Here is a 17,678-nt window from a genome sequence, read left to right on the forward strand (position 1 = left end):
GTTATTGTGCTAGGACATTCTGCGTGGTTGCTAAGTAATGCTTTGTGGTTTCTAAGGTGGATGAGGTACAATAGTGGCTTAACACCAAGTCTTTTTGACTGCTTTTCAACCAAATGGTTTTTAGCATGAGAACAAACGTTTTCATGAACAAACCATTCACGGTGTGGACTTTTCAGCACGGTAAGCCAACCATTCAGTTGACAGCCATGCTGGTTAAATGTCTAGTGATGTCATCTCACAACTGGCTGTTTATCAGTCGCCAAAGTCTCTCAGTAGTTGGCATGTTGGGTGAAGTTAATCAAACTATCAAAATATCCTCCAATCCCTTCAACTGTCCAAAATTCCCATAACTCTGTTTGCAGAGCATCATTCCAGTGGTTCCATGGTTTGGAAAACTGATACTGCATCGCTCCTAAATAAGGCCACAATCTAACATAATCTCAGAGCAAACTTTAAAGTGTGTTTAAAAGTAGGGTTAGGGGTTTCAATGAACACATGAACCATAAAATAAGAGCATGTGGACACAAGTCTAAACACAGGACAAAAAATGACAAACACTCTCTTAGACACTCCACACCTGGAGCGAGGGAGGACATGCCATTAGAGGCCTTTGATCTGACAATCCAGGTTAATCTACCAGAGATTTCTCAAGCACTTAGTGGCCAGCTAGACTGTTGGGTATTGGGAAGATGAAAGAACTAAAAGGTGAAGTTAAAATAACACAACTTGAAATCTGTTGGAAATGAGCAGGATCACCTGAAAAAGGTGTGGTGTTCGATGCAGACCTTCCATAGTCTCTTGGCAGCTCTGTGGTTGGGGAGCTTGAAGCCTATGGTGCTCTCGAACTGCTCATACTGTTAGATAAAACAAAGGAAAGGAGAGATCAGATACAAATGTTACTTCTGCTTGGTAATAGGTAAGATAAATGCAGTCGCCGAGGAACTGAACGTCCCTTCTCTGGCCATAACTGAGCCATTACCCACTGCTCTCATCCAGGAATACCTTCTCTAGCGTAACAGCTTTGCCTCTGAGCTCGACACAGGCTCTAATTACACTTAATCTTTGTCTTCAATCTCCAGTCTAATGACCTCTAGAGAGAGTCCTGCTCTGAGACTCTCTGGGGAAAGTAAAACGGCCATTTTTCAGACACAGGAGATAAACACGGCCGTGGCATTTGAGCGCTCTATATTGGGCCATTTCGCTCCTATTCTGGGCACTGGCCGCAGCTGCAGAAGTTCAAGGAGCTCTTTATACGTTTCTCTCAACTGACTCACTGTGTCGAGAGACGACTACTGAGCCAGATGCCCTGTGGACCCGAAAGGGCTTGAGTTTAATGACAGGATGGCAGAGAGGGACAATTCCACCAATCAGAATGCAGAATGTAGGAATTCTGGCCACCCATTCGCTTTAAGATTCAAGTGACTATTGGTATGCAAGTCAAGTCAACATTACTCAACAACCACTCAATGGAAATCAACGAGACACTAATAGTTGATATGACAACAGCATATTAGTAGATTTACAGACCGTTTAAAACTGCTTTAATAGCAAAGGCTTCTGAATTGAGGACAAATGCATGCAGACAGGTATACATAGGTGCCTGGAGCCATTTGTCACGAGGTCTCCCTGCATCACAATTTGACAACATAAATCACACAGATCTGACTGACGCAGATTATGTTGTAAAGTATGTATATTTTTAGTAATGTAGAAACAACTGAACAGTGAACACAAACTGAGGGGGTACTGTTACTGTAAGATTCAAAGCTTTTTTGTCATGTTCTTAATATTTGTTACGCAATCTGTGAAAACCCAGCTTTTCACTCTTGCAATGGTTAACCCCGGGATCCGGGTTCAAGTCTGTCCTAGGTCATGTCCTGGGCCCATAGCCCCCTCTCATTCCCTTTTCTCCCCCCCCCCAAAAGAGCTTGTCAGCATTGACAACACAATCTTTAATTGTTGAAAAAATTCTGTGTTTTTAATTTCTTGAAAAGATGTTTTGGAGATTTGGAGGTTTCTGCCCGACATTGACGATCTTTCCCAGCATTGACAATTTTTCATTATCAATTTTCCCCATAATTAACAAGTTTTTCCAGCTTTCCATGTTTTCACTGTTATACATTGTATAATATGTTGTATGTTCATATAGGAGAACATATTCAGTGGGGTCAGAAGTTTTGGAAAATGATAATAAATCCTGCCAAAGGCTGGCACCTTTTTAAAACAGAGATGTACCGATATCGGCCAATACGGTCGATAAAAGCAATTTTTCGGCTAACGACCGATAGTTTAAAAACCGTTGATGAATTTGTGCTCTGTACATAGAAAATGTAAAGAAACATCACCAGTTTGATGTTCAATATAAACAGTTATTATATGAATTAATGCCATTCAGAAATATTCATTTAATTCTCAGAATCGGCATTGGCAGATATTACTTAATATAATCGGCTATTGGTTTCAGTGGAGAAATTTTGTATCGGTGCATCTCTATAAAAATTCTGGTGGGAAAAGAGTAAGAGTCTTCCAGAGAGTTAACATTTTATAGTGAGGGTGTATAAGGGTATTAAAATCATTATTATCAGTATTTGTCATAATATAAATTTACAAAAGTTTAGTATATTAAAATCTATGACCTATCATTTACAGCAATAAACACGTTTTACCCATTTCTATCATTTTTATGGATTTTGATTTCTACTGTAGCTCAGTTGGCACAGTATATTAGCACTGCAACAGGTGTGGGTTAAAACCCCAGAGAGCACATATACTGATAAAAATATTTACCTTGAATGCACTGAAAGTCACTTTAGATGAAAGCCTCTGCCAAATGCATAAATGTAATGGATACTTTCAATTATGAGCAGCACGTCACTTGGCAAACTGTACAGTACAGTAGCTTCCCTAACACTCCTGTACACATAAAGGGCAGGTCCCCATTGCACGGTCAGTAATCCTGTCCAGCTTTGGTGGAGTTTCCATGGCTCAGCACAAAGATCATCTAAAAGCTCTGTTTACCTCTCCAGGGCGGATATTGATGTAGAAATTGCTCCTTTTGTAGGAGATCTTGAGGATCTTCGGCCAGGCAAAGCGGTTGATCCTCAGCCTATCACGGTAAATCAATAGACCGTTGGCGCACACTCCCAGCATAATATCAATCCCTTCTGAATCCTGCCACAGCAAAAGAAAAAAGGGCCAAATAATGTTTAAAGGTACAGGACAGTAATAACTCACTGTCACTATATATAATACCGAGGGAGATTGTTTAAAAGACAGAGTCAGCAAAATAACACCAATATCACTAAAGGACAGCGGCCTGAAGCCAACTCCAACACATTGCCTTAGAAAACATCAAGGAATGTACTGGACGAAGTGAAAACATAAAAGCACAAACTTCTTCGTTAAGAATGTTCTTTATGTCACTCCGATGTCATTTCAATTCTGTTTAATTTTCTTTCTTCTGTGAAACTCTTTACCATTCAATGAAAGAACAGTGAAAACTTTCTTCATACTTTCTCATTTTATGTTCCAGAGGATGTGGGTTTGGAATAAGATCATCTAAAATATATTGATTTTAAGTGAATGAATCCTAACTATAGGTGATGTTTAATGTACCTTAGCGTGATGCAGGTCGACCCCATACATGGAGAGCTTCTTTGCATTCTCCAGAAAGTTCATTTCTGCCTCCGCCGGCGTCATTCCCCTGAGCCACAATCACAACAGCAAAGATGAATTTCCATTTCAATCAGTTTCACATTTATTTTCCACTCACTAATAGTATTGTTATTGAAATAATAACTACAGTATTGTAAGTTCTGCCTTGGTACTACTTTACAACGTTCACGAAATGAAGACGACACATTGGCATTCTCTGAAGGAGCTACTGAAGCATTTGCCTAATACCGCAGATCTGACTGTGTGATTTATCTACAACATTAACTGAGTGACTGATCAAGAGTCAGTATATCCACATGTCTTTTAGACAAACATCAAAGACAGATGCTGAATAGTAAAATGGTGTTTGTTAACAGATGTTTTATGACAGTTCCTAACAAGCCAAGAAAAGATCATCAACAGTTTAAAAGTAGCTCTAATGAAAATGCCTGGGTTGAAAAATCCTATTCATATATTTTGAATATATTATGTAACTTTCATGAGATACTGCAGCAAAAGATTTCATGAAACACTTGATATGAAACACTTGTTTACATAACAAATATACTGTAAGCGGTAAAATTAAGAATACGATTATTCTCACACCTGTAAGTTCTGTGTAGCTCCATCACCCTCTCCTCCAGCTCACGGGTTTGATTTGGAGCGAAACGTAAATCACTGACGTAGTCTGAGCCATGGTCGTCCTGATCGTAATCTCCCAGCTCCGCCTGGACGGTGTAGGATCCCAGCAAAGCATGTGTGACGAAAGAACAGGGCAGGCGGCCGGAGAGAATGTCGTTGCGCAGCTGCAGACACAGATAGTACCTGAAACAGAGATTGAAGACTTTCGTATGCTTTTCGTATACTTCGAAACTAGCATTTTTTTCTGGTCTCCATATACTGTATTTCCGAATGTTTCCTAACTAAACTTTTTTTTTTTCATTTAAAGCATTGTTTTACATTGTTTCAGAATATATCTATCTGTCTAGTACATTATATCGGTCACTTTGCTTTCTAGATGTCATTGGCCAATAAAAACTATTATGAAGACCATTATCTGTGAAATGGTCTTTGGTCACCTGGTAATGTCTTCCATGAGCTGAGAGGGGTCCGGTGGATAGAACTTGACAGCAAAGGTAAAATGCCAAGGACAAGCTGTAAACACACACACACACAAATGAGAACAAGCCACATGTGAACTACTTAAGCTTGCAGAGGGGCAAACTTGTAGACATTCAAATATTTCACAGGGGAGCAGCACTTCAGTGGCCTCTGCGTGCAGCCCATAAAAGCAAAGGTCAGACTGAGCATGCCACTTTAACAGGCCTGAGTTACTGTTCAAAGTCTCTCACATGGGAAACAGCATATAAGTTAAATGAATGGATCGATGTGGCTGGCCTTATATTGAGGTGAGTAGTATTGAACAGGACAGGGCTGCAATGGAGACTAATTGTGTGCGTGTGTATGTGTAACATATGATCATTCATAGGACTGATCCACTCACTTCTCATCTGTTTCTTGATTTCCTTGGATGGGTCCAGCCAGTTCTGCAAAACACAGTGGGTAAATAAATTCCATGAAATTCACATTTCACTGTTGTTGCCTTACATATTTTTGTAGGAATACATAAGAAGCCAAACTTATTCATTTGCCCTATTGAAGCTTAAATTAATAGGGTTGCTAGTGTGAAACATTTAAAAATATATATTTTTATTAATAATAAATCATATTTTTATTTATAATACTTTAATTTTCTTTTCTTTTTTTCTTTTTTTGGGCTATGCTCTCTGTGTAATGCTGTTGTTGTTTCTGTGTAAAAAAACGAATTCTTTGCGTATGAAAACATGTGGCCGTAAAGTTCTTTACTGTAAAATGTACAGTACATGTATTTTTTAAATTTTTTATACTATTGGGGCAGTTTAGAGATCCAACTATGCTTTCTTGGTCACTAAAAACCTGAATATTGTCGCTGTCATTCCGAAACTTTGGATGTCCAAATTCACAGCATACCAGGAAATGGAAAAATACTATTTTTTTATATACTGTGTTGTCAAAGTTGACAAGCACTTTTTAATCCTTTTAATTGATTAGATAAAACCCAGAGACAAACATAGAGGGTGACTCATAATATTGATTTATGGCAACAAAAAAACTCAAAATATGGAGACACGAGCTTTCAGAAGGAAAGCAGCGATTATAACAATAGCCAGGTTTCCATCCAAAGTTGCGAAATTAGCTTATGCGCAAAATTAGAATATCCCATAAAACATTTGCGAATAATCACCGTTTCCATCCAAACCAGTCAACCGTCACTTCCTTTTCTAAATGATATTTAGCACCAGTTTATTAGGAAGAGAAGCCACTGAATATAATAATTTTAATATATAAAAATTACTTGCGCAAGCAGACAAACCACAATAAATGCGGTGCTTTTGTGGATGCCTGATGTTGGGAACCGTCGTGACAGTTCTGGTAGGCAATTACAGAAATACTATGACGAATCTGCTCAGACATTTTAGAATGACCATAACAACACTTCAGATGCTGTTTAACAAGATCAGTACTCTGATTAGTCAGGTTACGCTGTCTCATAGTGCAATTATCGTTATTTGGCAAACATTAAATAGATTTCCTGTAGAGCAGTGGTAAGAGCATTGTGTTAACAATGCAAGGTTGTGGGTTCGATCCCAGAGGATTGCACATACCTATGTATAAATGTAGAGGGTAATGCAATGAAAGTCGCTTTCGATATCGCTTTTTTGCGAATTGATGTTTTTTATTTCTAAATTTGGTGTTTCCATTATTTGTTTCTGATGCGAAACTTCAAAATGCACATAAAACCAGTGTGATGGAAACCCGGCTACTGATTGGTGAAGGATTCGTGCACTTAAAGGGTTAAATCTGTGTTTAAAGGGGAGGTCTGATGGAATTTCACTTCTTTGAATTTAGTTAGTCAGTAGTCTGCCAAGTCGCAATGCTCAAAGTTCACAGAAAAGGAAGATACTGTATTTTCTTTAACAGAAATCACTTTTCAAAGACTACAGGTTAGTGACGTCATGAACCCCGAAATTTACATTGACCCTGCCCTCTTAAACACGGATAGGGAAATAGGCGGGACATCTCAACAAGCACTCTAAGCGGTAGACCAATCACAAAAGACTTGCTCAGCTTGACCAATCAGAGCATTTCGGAAGGAGAGACTTCATAGAAGCAGGAACTCACAGCTGACAGCTAACAGCCTGTTTTCTGAGAATCGAGATGACGGTGTAAAACACAAGTGAAATATGTAAAATATAAAGCATTTTTTTGAAAATTGAAAAATAAACACCTAATGTTTAGCACATCATAAACAAAATAAAGAATTTTAAAAATAGTACGCCTTTAAAGAAATGTGATGCAGAAATATGATGATGGCGTGGTCTTAATTAATATTATAGATATCAAGATTATATTTTTATCGGATGTTCTTTATGTAATGTAGGATGATTTTGTGTAGAAAAGAGTAAATCACAAAAAAGACTTCACAGGCAGGGTCACAAATGTTACACAAATGTATAAAATAACACTGAATATAATCAAACATGTCATTAATACATACAACAGCACTCTTGCTTATGTTAAATGACTTCTTGTTGTCATATCTTAGGTCTATATTTTTATTTGTTTTCATGTTTAAAACATGAATGTATGCAGATTCAAACGATGTTTAGCTGTTTTTATAGTGTTTGGATGATTTATAGTGATTTGGAAAATGTGATGTCTCCATCTCTCTCCGCATGTCTGAATTGAGATACGACAAGGTGAGGCTCTTTCCTGCCGAGAGTCGCAGCAGGTGATGAATGCAAATCTCAGCATCTGCCTTTCCCATCGTGGCTTTAAATCTAAATGAGATGCTCTGAATTTAGGGCATGAGGGAGGATCATAGGAGATCAATGCAATCTGCAATACATCTGCATAAACTTCATTTCCAGCTTACAGCTGCATAAATCGGTTTATTCCCGAGGACACAGACATGGGAGAGACAGAACTTTTTCTGGCTTAATGTAGACAGTCATAGTTTAAGCAAAAGGCTTAAAATGGATACTGAGGATGGTTAAATAGGTTCCCATTTTTGGGTGTACTGTCTCTTTAAAGAACTGCTGGAAGTCAATGGTCAAGTCTTTGATGGGTAATTAACGTGAGTAATTGAGTGCAGGTTAAAAAGTACATTGAGCTGAAGTGTTTCCAAACCCTGTGCAAATAAGAGCTGTGTTGGCTCATCAACATGCTAAGCAATTTAATGCACAATGAGTATCAATTATCTGTCGCAATCTTCATGGTGTCTGACCAAAGTAAAGAGCACTTCATTATAAACTCTCCATCTCTCCAGCAATTCAGAGAGTGTCTGCTTCTGTTACGCTATCCGTATATCACACAGACATAAAAGAGTCGACGTTTTCCCAAATGGCATGAAAATGACATTTCCTATGAGGACTGGGAAATTACATTTCAATCGTTAAAGCTCAGTTCAACATCAGTAGACATGTTTGGTGTTATATATAGATATCTGACAGCGGAGATGATGTTAAACACAAAAACTCTATCATTCCTCCAAGATGTAAAACCTGACAGATGGCAGACATGCAACACTAGTCAAGTTATGATACATGTATAATCACATGCAATTTTGACAATATTTCCCTAAAATTACAGTTCTAAAGTGAATGAAAACAAGATTAATCACATCTGTTTTTCTATTTAAAATCAATTGCACTATTACAATTTTCCATCAGTTTAACAATCTGCATCAGTTTTTGCACAAAGCCTAATTATTCTCAGCATGATTTGACAACGTTTCACAGATGACCACTTATACAAAAAGTTAACAAAGTCAGTGTCATAAAAATTGCTTATGTTTGATTACCAACCTAGAAATAGTGCAAAATGACTCATAATTACATAGAGGATTTTGCATTTTTTTGTGTACAATAGCTACAATAGAGCTAGTTTGCTCTTGTAAAGACCCTCATCCAGTTTCCTGTTGGCTGTGCATGAGAATCAACACAAAATATGACAGTTTCTATGGTGTAAAGACTGGAAGCTATAAATAGATGGAAGAAGAAAAAAAGTCCAATCCCAAATCAGTATGAGAATGAAGTTGTTCCTGTAGTATAGAATAGTCTTCTATTCGAGGTGGTGGTGTCGCAACAATCTTTAGAGACTTTCTTACTGTAACTCAGAGAACGGAGCATAAATTTAAATCATTTGAAGTGCTTGCGTTGAACATAATTGTTCCAAACGAAAGTAAAAAACCATTGCTTTCTTTTACATTGGCTACTGTGTATAGACCACCTGGTCCCTACACTGGTTTTCTGAAAGAGTTCGCGGACTTCTTATCGGACCTATTGGTTAACGTTGATAAAGTACTAATTGTCGGAGATTTTAATATCCATGTAGATAGTGCTAACGATGCATTAGCAGTGGCGTTTACAGAGATACTACACTCTTTTGGAGTAACACAACACATCAATGGACCCATCAATGCACTATTTTCTCTAATACATTAGAAGCTATGAAGTCAGAAAAGATTAATGAGAAAAACATAGCACCATGGTACAATAGCACCACTCGCGCCCTTAAAAGAGAAACACGTAAACTGGAGCGCAAATGGAAACAAACCCAATTAGAGGTCTTTCAAATTGCGTAGAAAGAGAGTGCAAAAGTTATAAAAAGTTATAAAAGTTATAAAAAGGCACTAAAAGCAGCAAAGGCTGAGCACCTCTATAACCTCATAGAAACTAACAAAAACAATCCAAGGTTTTTATTTATTACAATTGCCAAATTAACAAATAAACAGACATCACCTGACCTGGTTATTCCGCCGCACCTTGGTAGCAATGAATTCATGATTTTTTTACAGAGAAAATCGAAAACATACGAGACAAAATAGTAAAAACTCAACCTCCAAGTCTGTCCTATGAATTAGTACCAACCATCGCCCCAAAAGAAAGGCTACAGTGTTTTTCACCTATAAAACAGGAAGATTTAATTAAACTTATTGCAACATCTAAACCTACAACTTGCTTATTAGACCCCATACCAACTAAATTATTAAAAGAGTTATTACCCGTTGCAATTGAGCCCATTTATAACATTATCAACTCGTCAATTAATCTAGGCCATATCCCAGGACCCTTTAAGATGGCAGTCATTAAGCCTCTTATCAAGAAACCAAAATTAGACCCCAATGAACTAGGAAACTATAGACCGATTTCAAATCTCCCTTACCTTCTAAAATACTAGAAAATGTAGTGTCCACTCAGTTGTGATCTTTCTTACAAAATAAAGACATAAACGAAAACTTTCAGTCAGGCTTTAGACCGCATCATAGTACTGAAACTGCACTCATTAAAATTACAAACGACCTGCTTATAGCATCAGATAAAGGTAACATCTCACTCCTAGTCCTGCTTGACCTTAGTGCTGCGTTCGATACTGTAGACCATAAATACTTCTAGATCGCTTACACAATTATACCGGTATTCAGGGACAGGCTCTACAATGGTTCAGATCTTACTTATCATTCAGACATCAATTTGTCCATTTAAATGGGGAATCATCAAATCTAACACAAGTAAATTATGGATTACCTCAGGGATCGGTTTTAGGACCCTTGCTATTCTCCATATACATGCTGCCCCTTGGAAACATTATTAGAAAACATGGAATTAGCTTCCACTGTTATGCAGATGATACTCAGCTATATATCTCATCAAGACCAGATGATTCCTTCCAACTATCCAAATTGGCAGAGTGCATCGACGATATAAAGCATTGGATGACTTGTAATTTCCTTCTTTTAAATTCTAATAAAACAGAAATATTACTTATCGGACCAAAGACACGTGAGCAGAATATTTCGGATTATGACCTGCAAATTGAAGGCTGCACTGTTACTCCAACAAATACAGTTAAAGACCTTGGCGTTATATTAGACAGCAACCTGTCATTTAAAAATCACATCTCAAATGTCACAAAAACAGCCTTCTTCCACCTTAGAAATGTTGCCAAATTACGAAATATTTTATGTGTTGCTGAGGCAGAGAAGCTTATTCATGCATTTGTGACCTCAAGACTTGATACTGTAATGCACTGCTTAGTGGTTGTCCTGCATCATCAATAAACAAACTACAGTTAGTTCAGAATGCAGCTGCCAGAGTTCTAACCAGGTCCAGAAAATACGATCACATAACCCCAATGTTATCAACCCTTCACTGGTTACCCATTAAGTATCGTATTGACTTTAAAGTTCTTTTAATTACTTATAAAGCCTTAAACGGTTTAGCCCCTACCTACATAACAGAGCTTCTACCACACTACAACCCATCACGCTCTCTAAGATCTCAAAACTCCAGACTTTTGATAACACCTAGAATAACTAAATCCACCAAAGGGGGTAGAGCTTTCTCATACGTAGCACCTAAACTCTGGAATAGCCTCCCCGATACTATTCGAGGGTCAGACACACTCTCCCAATTTAAATCTAGATTAAAGACACATCTTTTCAGCCAGAAACACATACTACCAAAACGTATACCTTGAAGGAACTGTAAATTACTTTGGACTTTGGAAAAGCATCTGCATTGATAGTAATTGCATGAATGTAAAATATTTTTTTATCAAGTCAATGGAACATACTCAGGTTTTCTACAAACCAGTTTAAATGGAGACTGTATGTGAATTGCTTCGCACACTATGAAGATCACTGTGGAGAAGAATATGAGAAAGAAGTAAATTTTGTCAAATGTGTCAGTTTGCTTTGAAAAGTAACTGTACATCACTCCTCATCCAGCCACATAATTTGAGATATCCTTCATATTGGCGGCACAAAATGTGTGTGACATTGCATTAAAGTTTAACATTTTTGTCCAAATCTCTAACTTTAAGTACAGTCGATACAGCAACAATGCTGCTTATCACTATAAAATGTCTGAGAAATATCAATAAATAATCACATTTTCTGTGAAAAGTTTCCAATCCATACCGAAATATCTTATAGTCTCTCAGACACCACAAAGACAGCACAAAACTGCACCCATTAGCTTACATTAGTAAATTCACACCCGGCTACAGTACATGACAGCACAATAGGAAGCCGTTCAGAAAGGCAAGTCTCCGCCAATGGCATAATTACTAAAATTGCCTCTCTCTCCACAACAATAACCCTGCCTCCCGTGAGTCTCACATCCAACACGGGAACAAAAGCATTGTTTCCATGTGAACTGACGAATTCGTGCAATATTTCGGTGACTGGCAGGAGGGCCTGTTTGTACCCTGCTGCTTCAAGAGACTATGGGCCCTATCATACACCTGGCGCAATCCGGTGTGATGTGAGTGTATTTTGCTAGTTTCAGTCTGATGCAGTTATCGTTTTCACATCCTGCATCACGTTGTTTAAGAATGCTTTCTCACCTGACTCATTTAGTACGGTTGAATCGCACTAGAGTTTGTTTTTTCTTCTTGGTGCAGTTCGTTTGGGCAGGTGTGAATGCAGCAATTGCACTCGTGTACGCACCAAAAGCGAACCAAATAAGCTTTCAAACGAACCCTGGAGAGGTTAATTTGTGGTGAGAACGTGATCCTACCTCGAACAGACCCAAATGCAAAAAGTACTGCACTTTTTTGGACTAAATCAGCTGCCGTAGTCAGCTGCGCTGTGCATTATGGAATGATGACAAAAGTGTCTGCATTAGCATGGCAGCTCGCGGACAAACTTGCAGTTGTGAGGAAGTGCGGAGCCTCATAGAAATTTGGTCTGATGACCATATTAAATCCCAACTTTCGAAAACTCACAAGAACAGCGCAATATTTTCATTGTTTAGCAAACAACTCAGGGAAAGGGGGTTCAATAGATCTGTGGAACAAAGCCGTGCTAAGGTAAAGAAACTCCGCCAGCAGTACATCCAAGTGCGGGATGTACAAGTTCCCCTGGTACGATGACCTCGATAATATACTTAGGACAGGACAAAAGCGGACGTTGATCTGGTGGATGTTGTTGAGATTGCCATCACCGCTATCAATGATGAGACATCTTTATTGACATCTATAACAATGATCAACAGTTTATTTGGTTTAAAAAAGCAGTTTAGGAAATACGTTCTCTCACCAACGAGTGATGTGGATGTTGTCACGTGACTGGATTTTGGTTCGTTTCAACTGGTTCGGACCAAAGCAATCAGTATGGTGTGAAAAGGAACCAACACTGTTGAGAAATTCTACAATGTATCATTTTTTGCCATTGGTCCGGACCAAATGAACCGAACTAAAGGTGAGAAAGTGCCCTAAATAGCAAATGCATTTGCGCCCATTTGTGCGCCCATTGGCGTGCTGGTTCAGGCGCATTGTTGGTGCGTTGCTATTTTGAGGGAAAAAAAGGGACCGGTTGAATAAACTAGTTAGACTAGTCTTACAAGTTAGTCATCCCATTTTTTTCTTCATGACTGGTCATAACTTCTTAAAGTCAGTTACATAAAAAGGAAGATTGGTCTAATTGAAATATGAAAAGTAAGACTGATTGGTCTTAAATAATTGCAAGTCAGTGAGACTAGTTGTCAAGACGCAGACTTATTCACGCCTTTATAACATCTAGACTTGATTACTGCGACTCACTTTTTGCAGGTTTACCAGCAAGTTCGATTAAGAGGTTGCATTATATACAAAACTCTACTGATCGTGTATTGAATTACACGTACTATGGGAGGAAGGTCCTTTTCTTGTATGGCTCCAAGGCTGTGGAACTCACTGCCCTCTTCAATCAGGACCTCTCCATCTCTTGATTGTTTTAAGAGACTACTAATACTAATTCTAATACTAATTCTAAGCTATAACTGTTGTTTAAATGTTTTATGATTGTGATTTACCTTTTATGATTGTAGCTTTTGTCTTTGCGATTGCAGTAGTGTTTTATTCTTTTGTTTATTGTTATGTTTTACCATTTTGTAGCACCTTGAGTGTAAGAAAGGCACATTTTAAATAAAATGTATTTATTTATTTAACTTAGCGGCCAAGTTTAGGCAACTGGGCCCTAGTCTAAAGTCAATGACGCAATATGTTTTTGGTTAGTTAAAGAGAGCATTAGTAATATGCGCCTATAGGCGGGTGCACAGCGCTCGTACATTCTGATTATTACACACAGAGGGACGCGCAGCAGCACACAAACATGCCAAGAATAATAAATAAATGTACTACAATGTAAAAGATTATTATTATGCTTTAGACCATGCGCTTAGATCGTTAAAATAGGGCCCTGTGACTCTAAAATTACTTATATCCCATAGGAAATTCGTATTACTCAGAGGTCGCTCTTTCATCGCTCATGAGACTTTTTATGTTTCTTTTAGGTTTCTGTGTGTCATTTAGATGTTTCTCCTAAAATGCCTTTAAAATGGGCAATTAAAATGGGTACAAATGAGTCGATTGATTGCTCACAGTAAGAGCATAAATACAGTATTGTAATGTGGATAGCATAGTTCCGATAATTGGGTTTTTGATGGGAAATGTTTGAGTTCATATCGGCTGTCTTCTGATTGTGGTGTTTTGTCACAATTTAAGACATTGCTGAGATCTCCTCAAGGAGATGAAAGATTGCTGGGGTCTTTTTCTAGGAACAAAAAACTGAAAAGCAGGAAATTTAATTTTCTCTTATTGCTGTCTAGGAGAAAAAAATGAAATATGAAAAACTACAAAGCGCTCCTTTGAGAATGTTCTCTTCTATGGCTTGTAGTATTGGTCTGTGTCCGAGAAGTATTGACAGAAATCATCAGAATGACTCTCTGACCTTCTGGCTGTCAGAATCACTGAAGGTCAAGCCGAAATAGTCCTTCTCCAGCAGGTTTAGATGTTCACACATCACGTCCAGGAGATGCTGCCCTTTACACAGTTTCTGCAAAACACAAGTAAAACAGATCATGAACACAAAAACATACAGAAGAATCATGCAGCTTTAAACACTATAACCTGGTTTAACACTAAACTTGCACTAAAAACTATATGGCATGTTTTTCTGTCCTCATTTGACTGGCAAATATGCAATTTACATTGGACAGACACTTATGCATTCCAGGAATACATTGCTGGGGAAGATTTCCATTTGTATGTCAGATTGTAGAGATGTTAAAACTATTAATCCAAGTCCATGCAGATATGCAGCTCCTAAATACATTACTCTCCTGTCACAACAATGTAAATCATTGAGAAGACATGACAAAAACAGCTTTAGGTGTCAATATGGTTTGGTCATTCCATCTCATTGAAGTCTAGCAATGGTCTCCAGTTCACATTAGGCATGTGCCGGTATCAAATTTCCATGCTGCGATTAATTGATTAAGGTTTCGTCGCGGTAAACGGTATTATCGCAGTATTCAATTCTATGAGAAATGCAGGTTGAAAATATAAACCAACTTCAGTGTTTTCCTCTTGATAACAACTTTATTTTAAATAATAAAGAGAACCTCAAACATTTAAATACAAATAAATATAAATAAAACAACACACAGTCATGATGTATAAAGTGAGTTTATTCAAACAGAATAAAGTGCAAACTGCAAAAGAACAACTTTTGTTAACTGCTTTTAAATATACTTATGTCTGTACAATGCTAGTACTACAATTCATATTATTATTATGTTGGCTTGACAGAGCCAACATACGGATCTTGTACTTACACGTATTATTATTATTCTTCTGATCCCCAAAATTTCCGACTGCTACTCCTCCTAGAGCTTTCAAGCTACATCCACCAAACTTTCCACAAACTTTCAAACTGGTCTGACTTGAGTTGCTGTATCTTTTCTAACTGATCCGGGTTCTGGTTTTCGAAAACCGGACTCTCTGCAGCATACATGCAGTGTACTTTTATCCGGTTGATGAAAAATAAACAAATACGCGTTCTAAAAATCAAAATGCTGATCTATATATTTTCGCGGTATTTGAAAGTGCCCGCGATAAAAACATCACGCAACTCCATTACCGCAGTTAATCGCATTACCGAATATCGGCACATGTCTAGTTCACATCAATGCATTTAATCTGTTTGAGGGAGACTGTCTGTGATTTTTGAGTTGTTAAATCGCATACATACAGATGGACATCCATAAGGGGCCATTTATGACACCATGTGAAGTTAATAATATCTGTTCTAATCTGCTGTACTCCAGCTGTCTTTAAACGCAAGACTCCTCACTCATTCTGCACCATCTGCTCTCGCTACGTGTTATTCATTGTTTTTTTACTACATTAATGCCAGAAAATTATACTTGGAATTAAACAGATTACAGAATAAATACTTTTTAGAGTACAAACAAATGTGTCCAATATGCGAAAGTGTAACACTACGTTACCAAGGAATGCAGACGAGAGTAGATCCACAGGCAAAACACTTTTAATTCGTAGCATTTGTGTAAGACAGATGAAGAAACATAACATATGGCATGGCATTACATTAACATTACAATTGAGACTAGACAATGAAGGGGAGCACAGAGTGTGAATATATACAAGTCCATGATGAGGCAGATGACGGGCAGGTGTGATGATTACAGACACGAAACAGGTGAGGAGTATGGAAGTATTTCAATGCCATTAGTCTTTGAAGCAAAAAAGCATGTTGAATTACCACTAATCAAAAATAAAGCTGTTGCATTACCAGTGCTTGCATTTTTGAGTCTGCAATTCAATATGGTTGTATATTTAAGCTGTGAATATTTCAAATTGAAACATTTCACGCACAATTTCACCGTTAAAAAGTTCAATAATCAAAATTCGCCTTTTAAATTTCACTTAAAAAATTCAACTTGTTATAAAATACAACCTTTAATTTTCGACAGACAATTTTCAGTCCATATTATTTCGGTTTAAAAATTCGCTTCCACAAATTCAGTGGTTCAAATTCGACTTGAAATTCAAAGTTTCACATCCGGGAATCCCAGGAGAAGCAATAGAGCGCCGATTCCGCCAATGCATGATCTCTACCTGCTGCCTGACCGCTTCACCAGCAGGTGGTGCAAGTCGCTTCTGACGAAGACCAAAGCAAGAAATGCAGATACTTTTTATATGTTTGCAGCACAGTCCACTCATCTGCTCGATTAAGTGAATTTATTTGATCTCATAGATCTCTTATGCATCATCAAGAAAAAAATAATTGTTTCTTGTACTGGCAGCTTAGCTCACCACTATCAGCCCTGGAACGGACATGGAGCACGGGGACAATTCCAGGTGGCCTGGAATCAGTGGACTATTCATACATTTATAATATTAATTTAATTATTTAAATATCCTACCCGATCTACTAGTACTGCCTATCTATAGTAAGAGTTTATGTTTGTATTTGGCTTGCTATTTATACGCATTCATTACTTTTTACGTGCATATGATTACCCCTTGGTATGGTGTGGGTTAAGTCGGTATGTACATAAAAAGTGCACGCAAAACACATGCGTATCATATGCACGCAAAATATAATTTCTGTAGCTCGCCAAATGCAAACATAAAATCGTGCTTTTGATAAGCACGATCTTAAGTCATCAAATAATGGTTTGAGTTTCGAGGATGAGAAAATTGTATGTTACAGTCAATTACTGAATCATACTGTGTTTGAATAAAATAAGCTAATTGCATGAAGCTATTTGAATGACACATGCAATGGTATCTGATTAAATGTGCCAGAAAACAAGACAACAGTTTTTAAATCATTACATTAGTTACAAACACCATCACAATAAACTTAACATTTAAATTCAAATAAAACATTTTATTTCGGTTTAAAACTAAATAGGAAAAATAGCAATAATTATACATTTTAAACAGACAATAGTAGTAGGCTAACTGAAATAGTAATGAAAACAGATGTAAGAACAAGCCATGAACAATTTTTCATCAGAACGTAAAATAATCTACAATATAAATAACAGTCTTTTCTTAAAAACGTAATTGTAAAATATTTAGTAAATGTAGGATATAAATGTAACTTAAACAAAGGAATAACTACA

The 17,678-nt window shown here is 37.4% G+C and overlaps 1 protein-coding gene across 4 annotated transcripts in view; it reads right to left on the minus strand.

Annotated features, from left to right (window-relative positions):
* Positions 1–17,678, minus strand: part of LOC130571602 (band 4.1-like protein 1) — a 103,410-nt gene that overhangs the window by 18,302 nt on the left and 67,430 nt on the right. For all 4 annotated transcript variants that reach the window (XM_057362720.1, XM_057362719.1, XM_057362718.1 and 1 more), the window contains exons 4-10: positions 14,471–14,575; positions 5,159–5,201; positions 4,734–4,809; positions 4,261–4,479; positions 3,616–3,703; positions 3,019–3,171; positions 757–854 (exon numbers count right to left, since the gene is read on the minus strand). In XM_057362720.1, the coding sequence (XP_057218703.1) occupies positions 757–854; positions 3,019–3,171; positions 3,616–3,703; positions 4,261–4,479; positions 4,734–4,809; positions 5,159–5,201; positions 14,471–14,575 (782 nt within the window). The remainder of the gene's footprint in view (positions 1–756; positions 855–3,018; positions 3,172–3,615; positions 3,704–4,260; positions 4,480–4,733; positions 4,810–5,158; positions 5,202–14,470; positions 14,576–17,678) is intronic.

Source organism: Triplophysa rosa, linkage group LG20 (assembly GCF_024868665.1).
Source record: "Triplophysa rosa linkage group LG20, Trosa_1v2, whole genome shotgun sequence".
NCBI lineage: Eukaryota > Metazoa > Chordata > Actinopteri > Cypriniformes > Nemacheilidae > Triplophysa > Triplophysa rosa.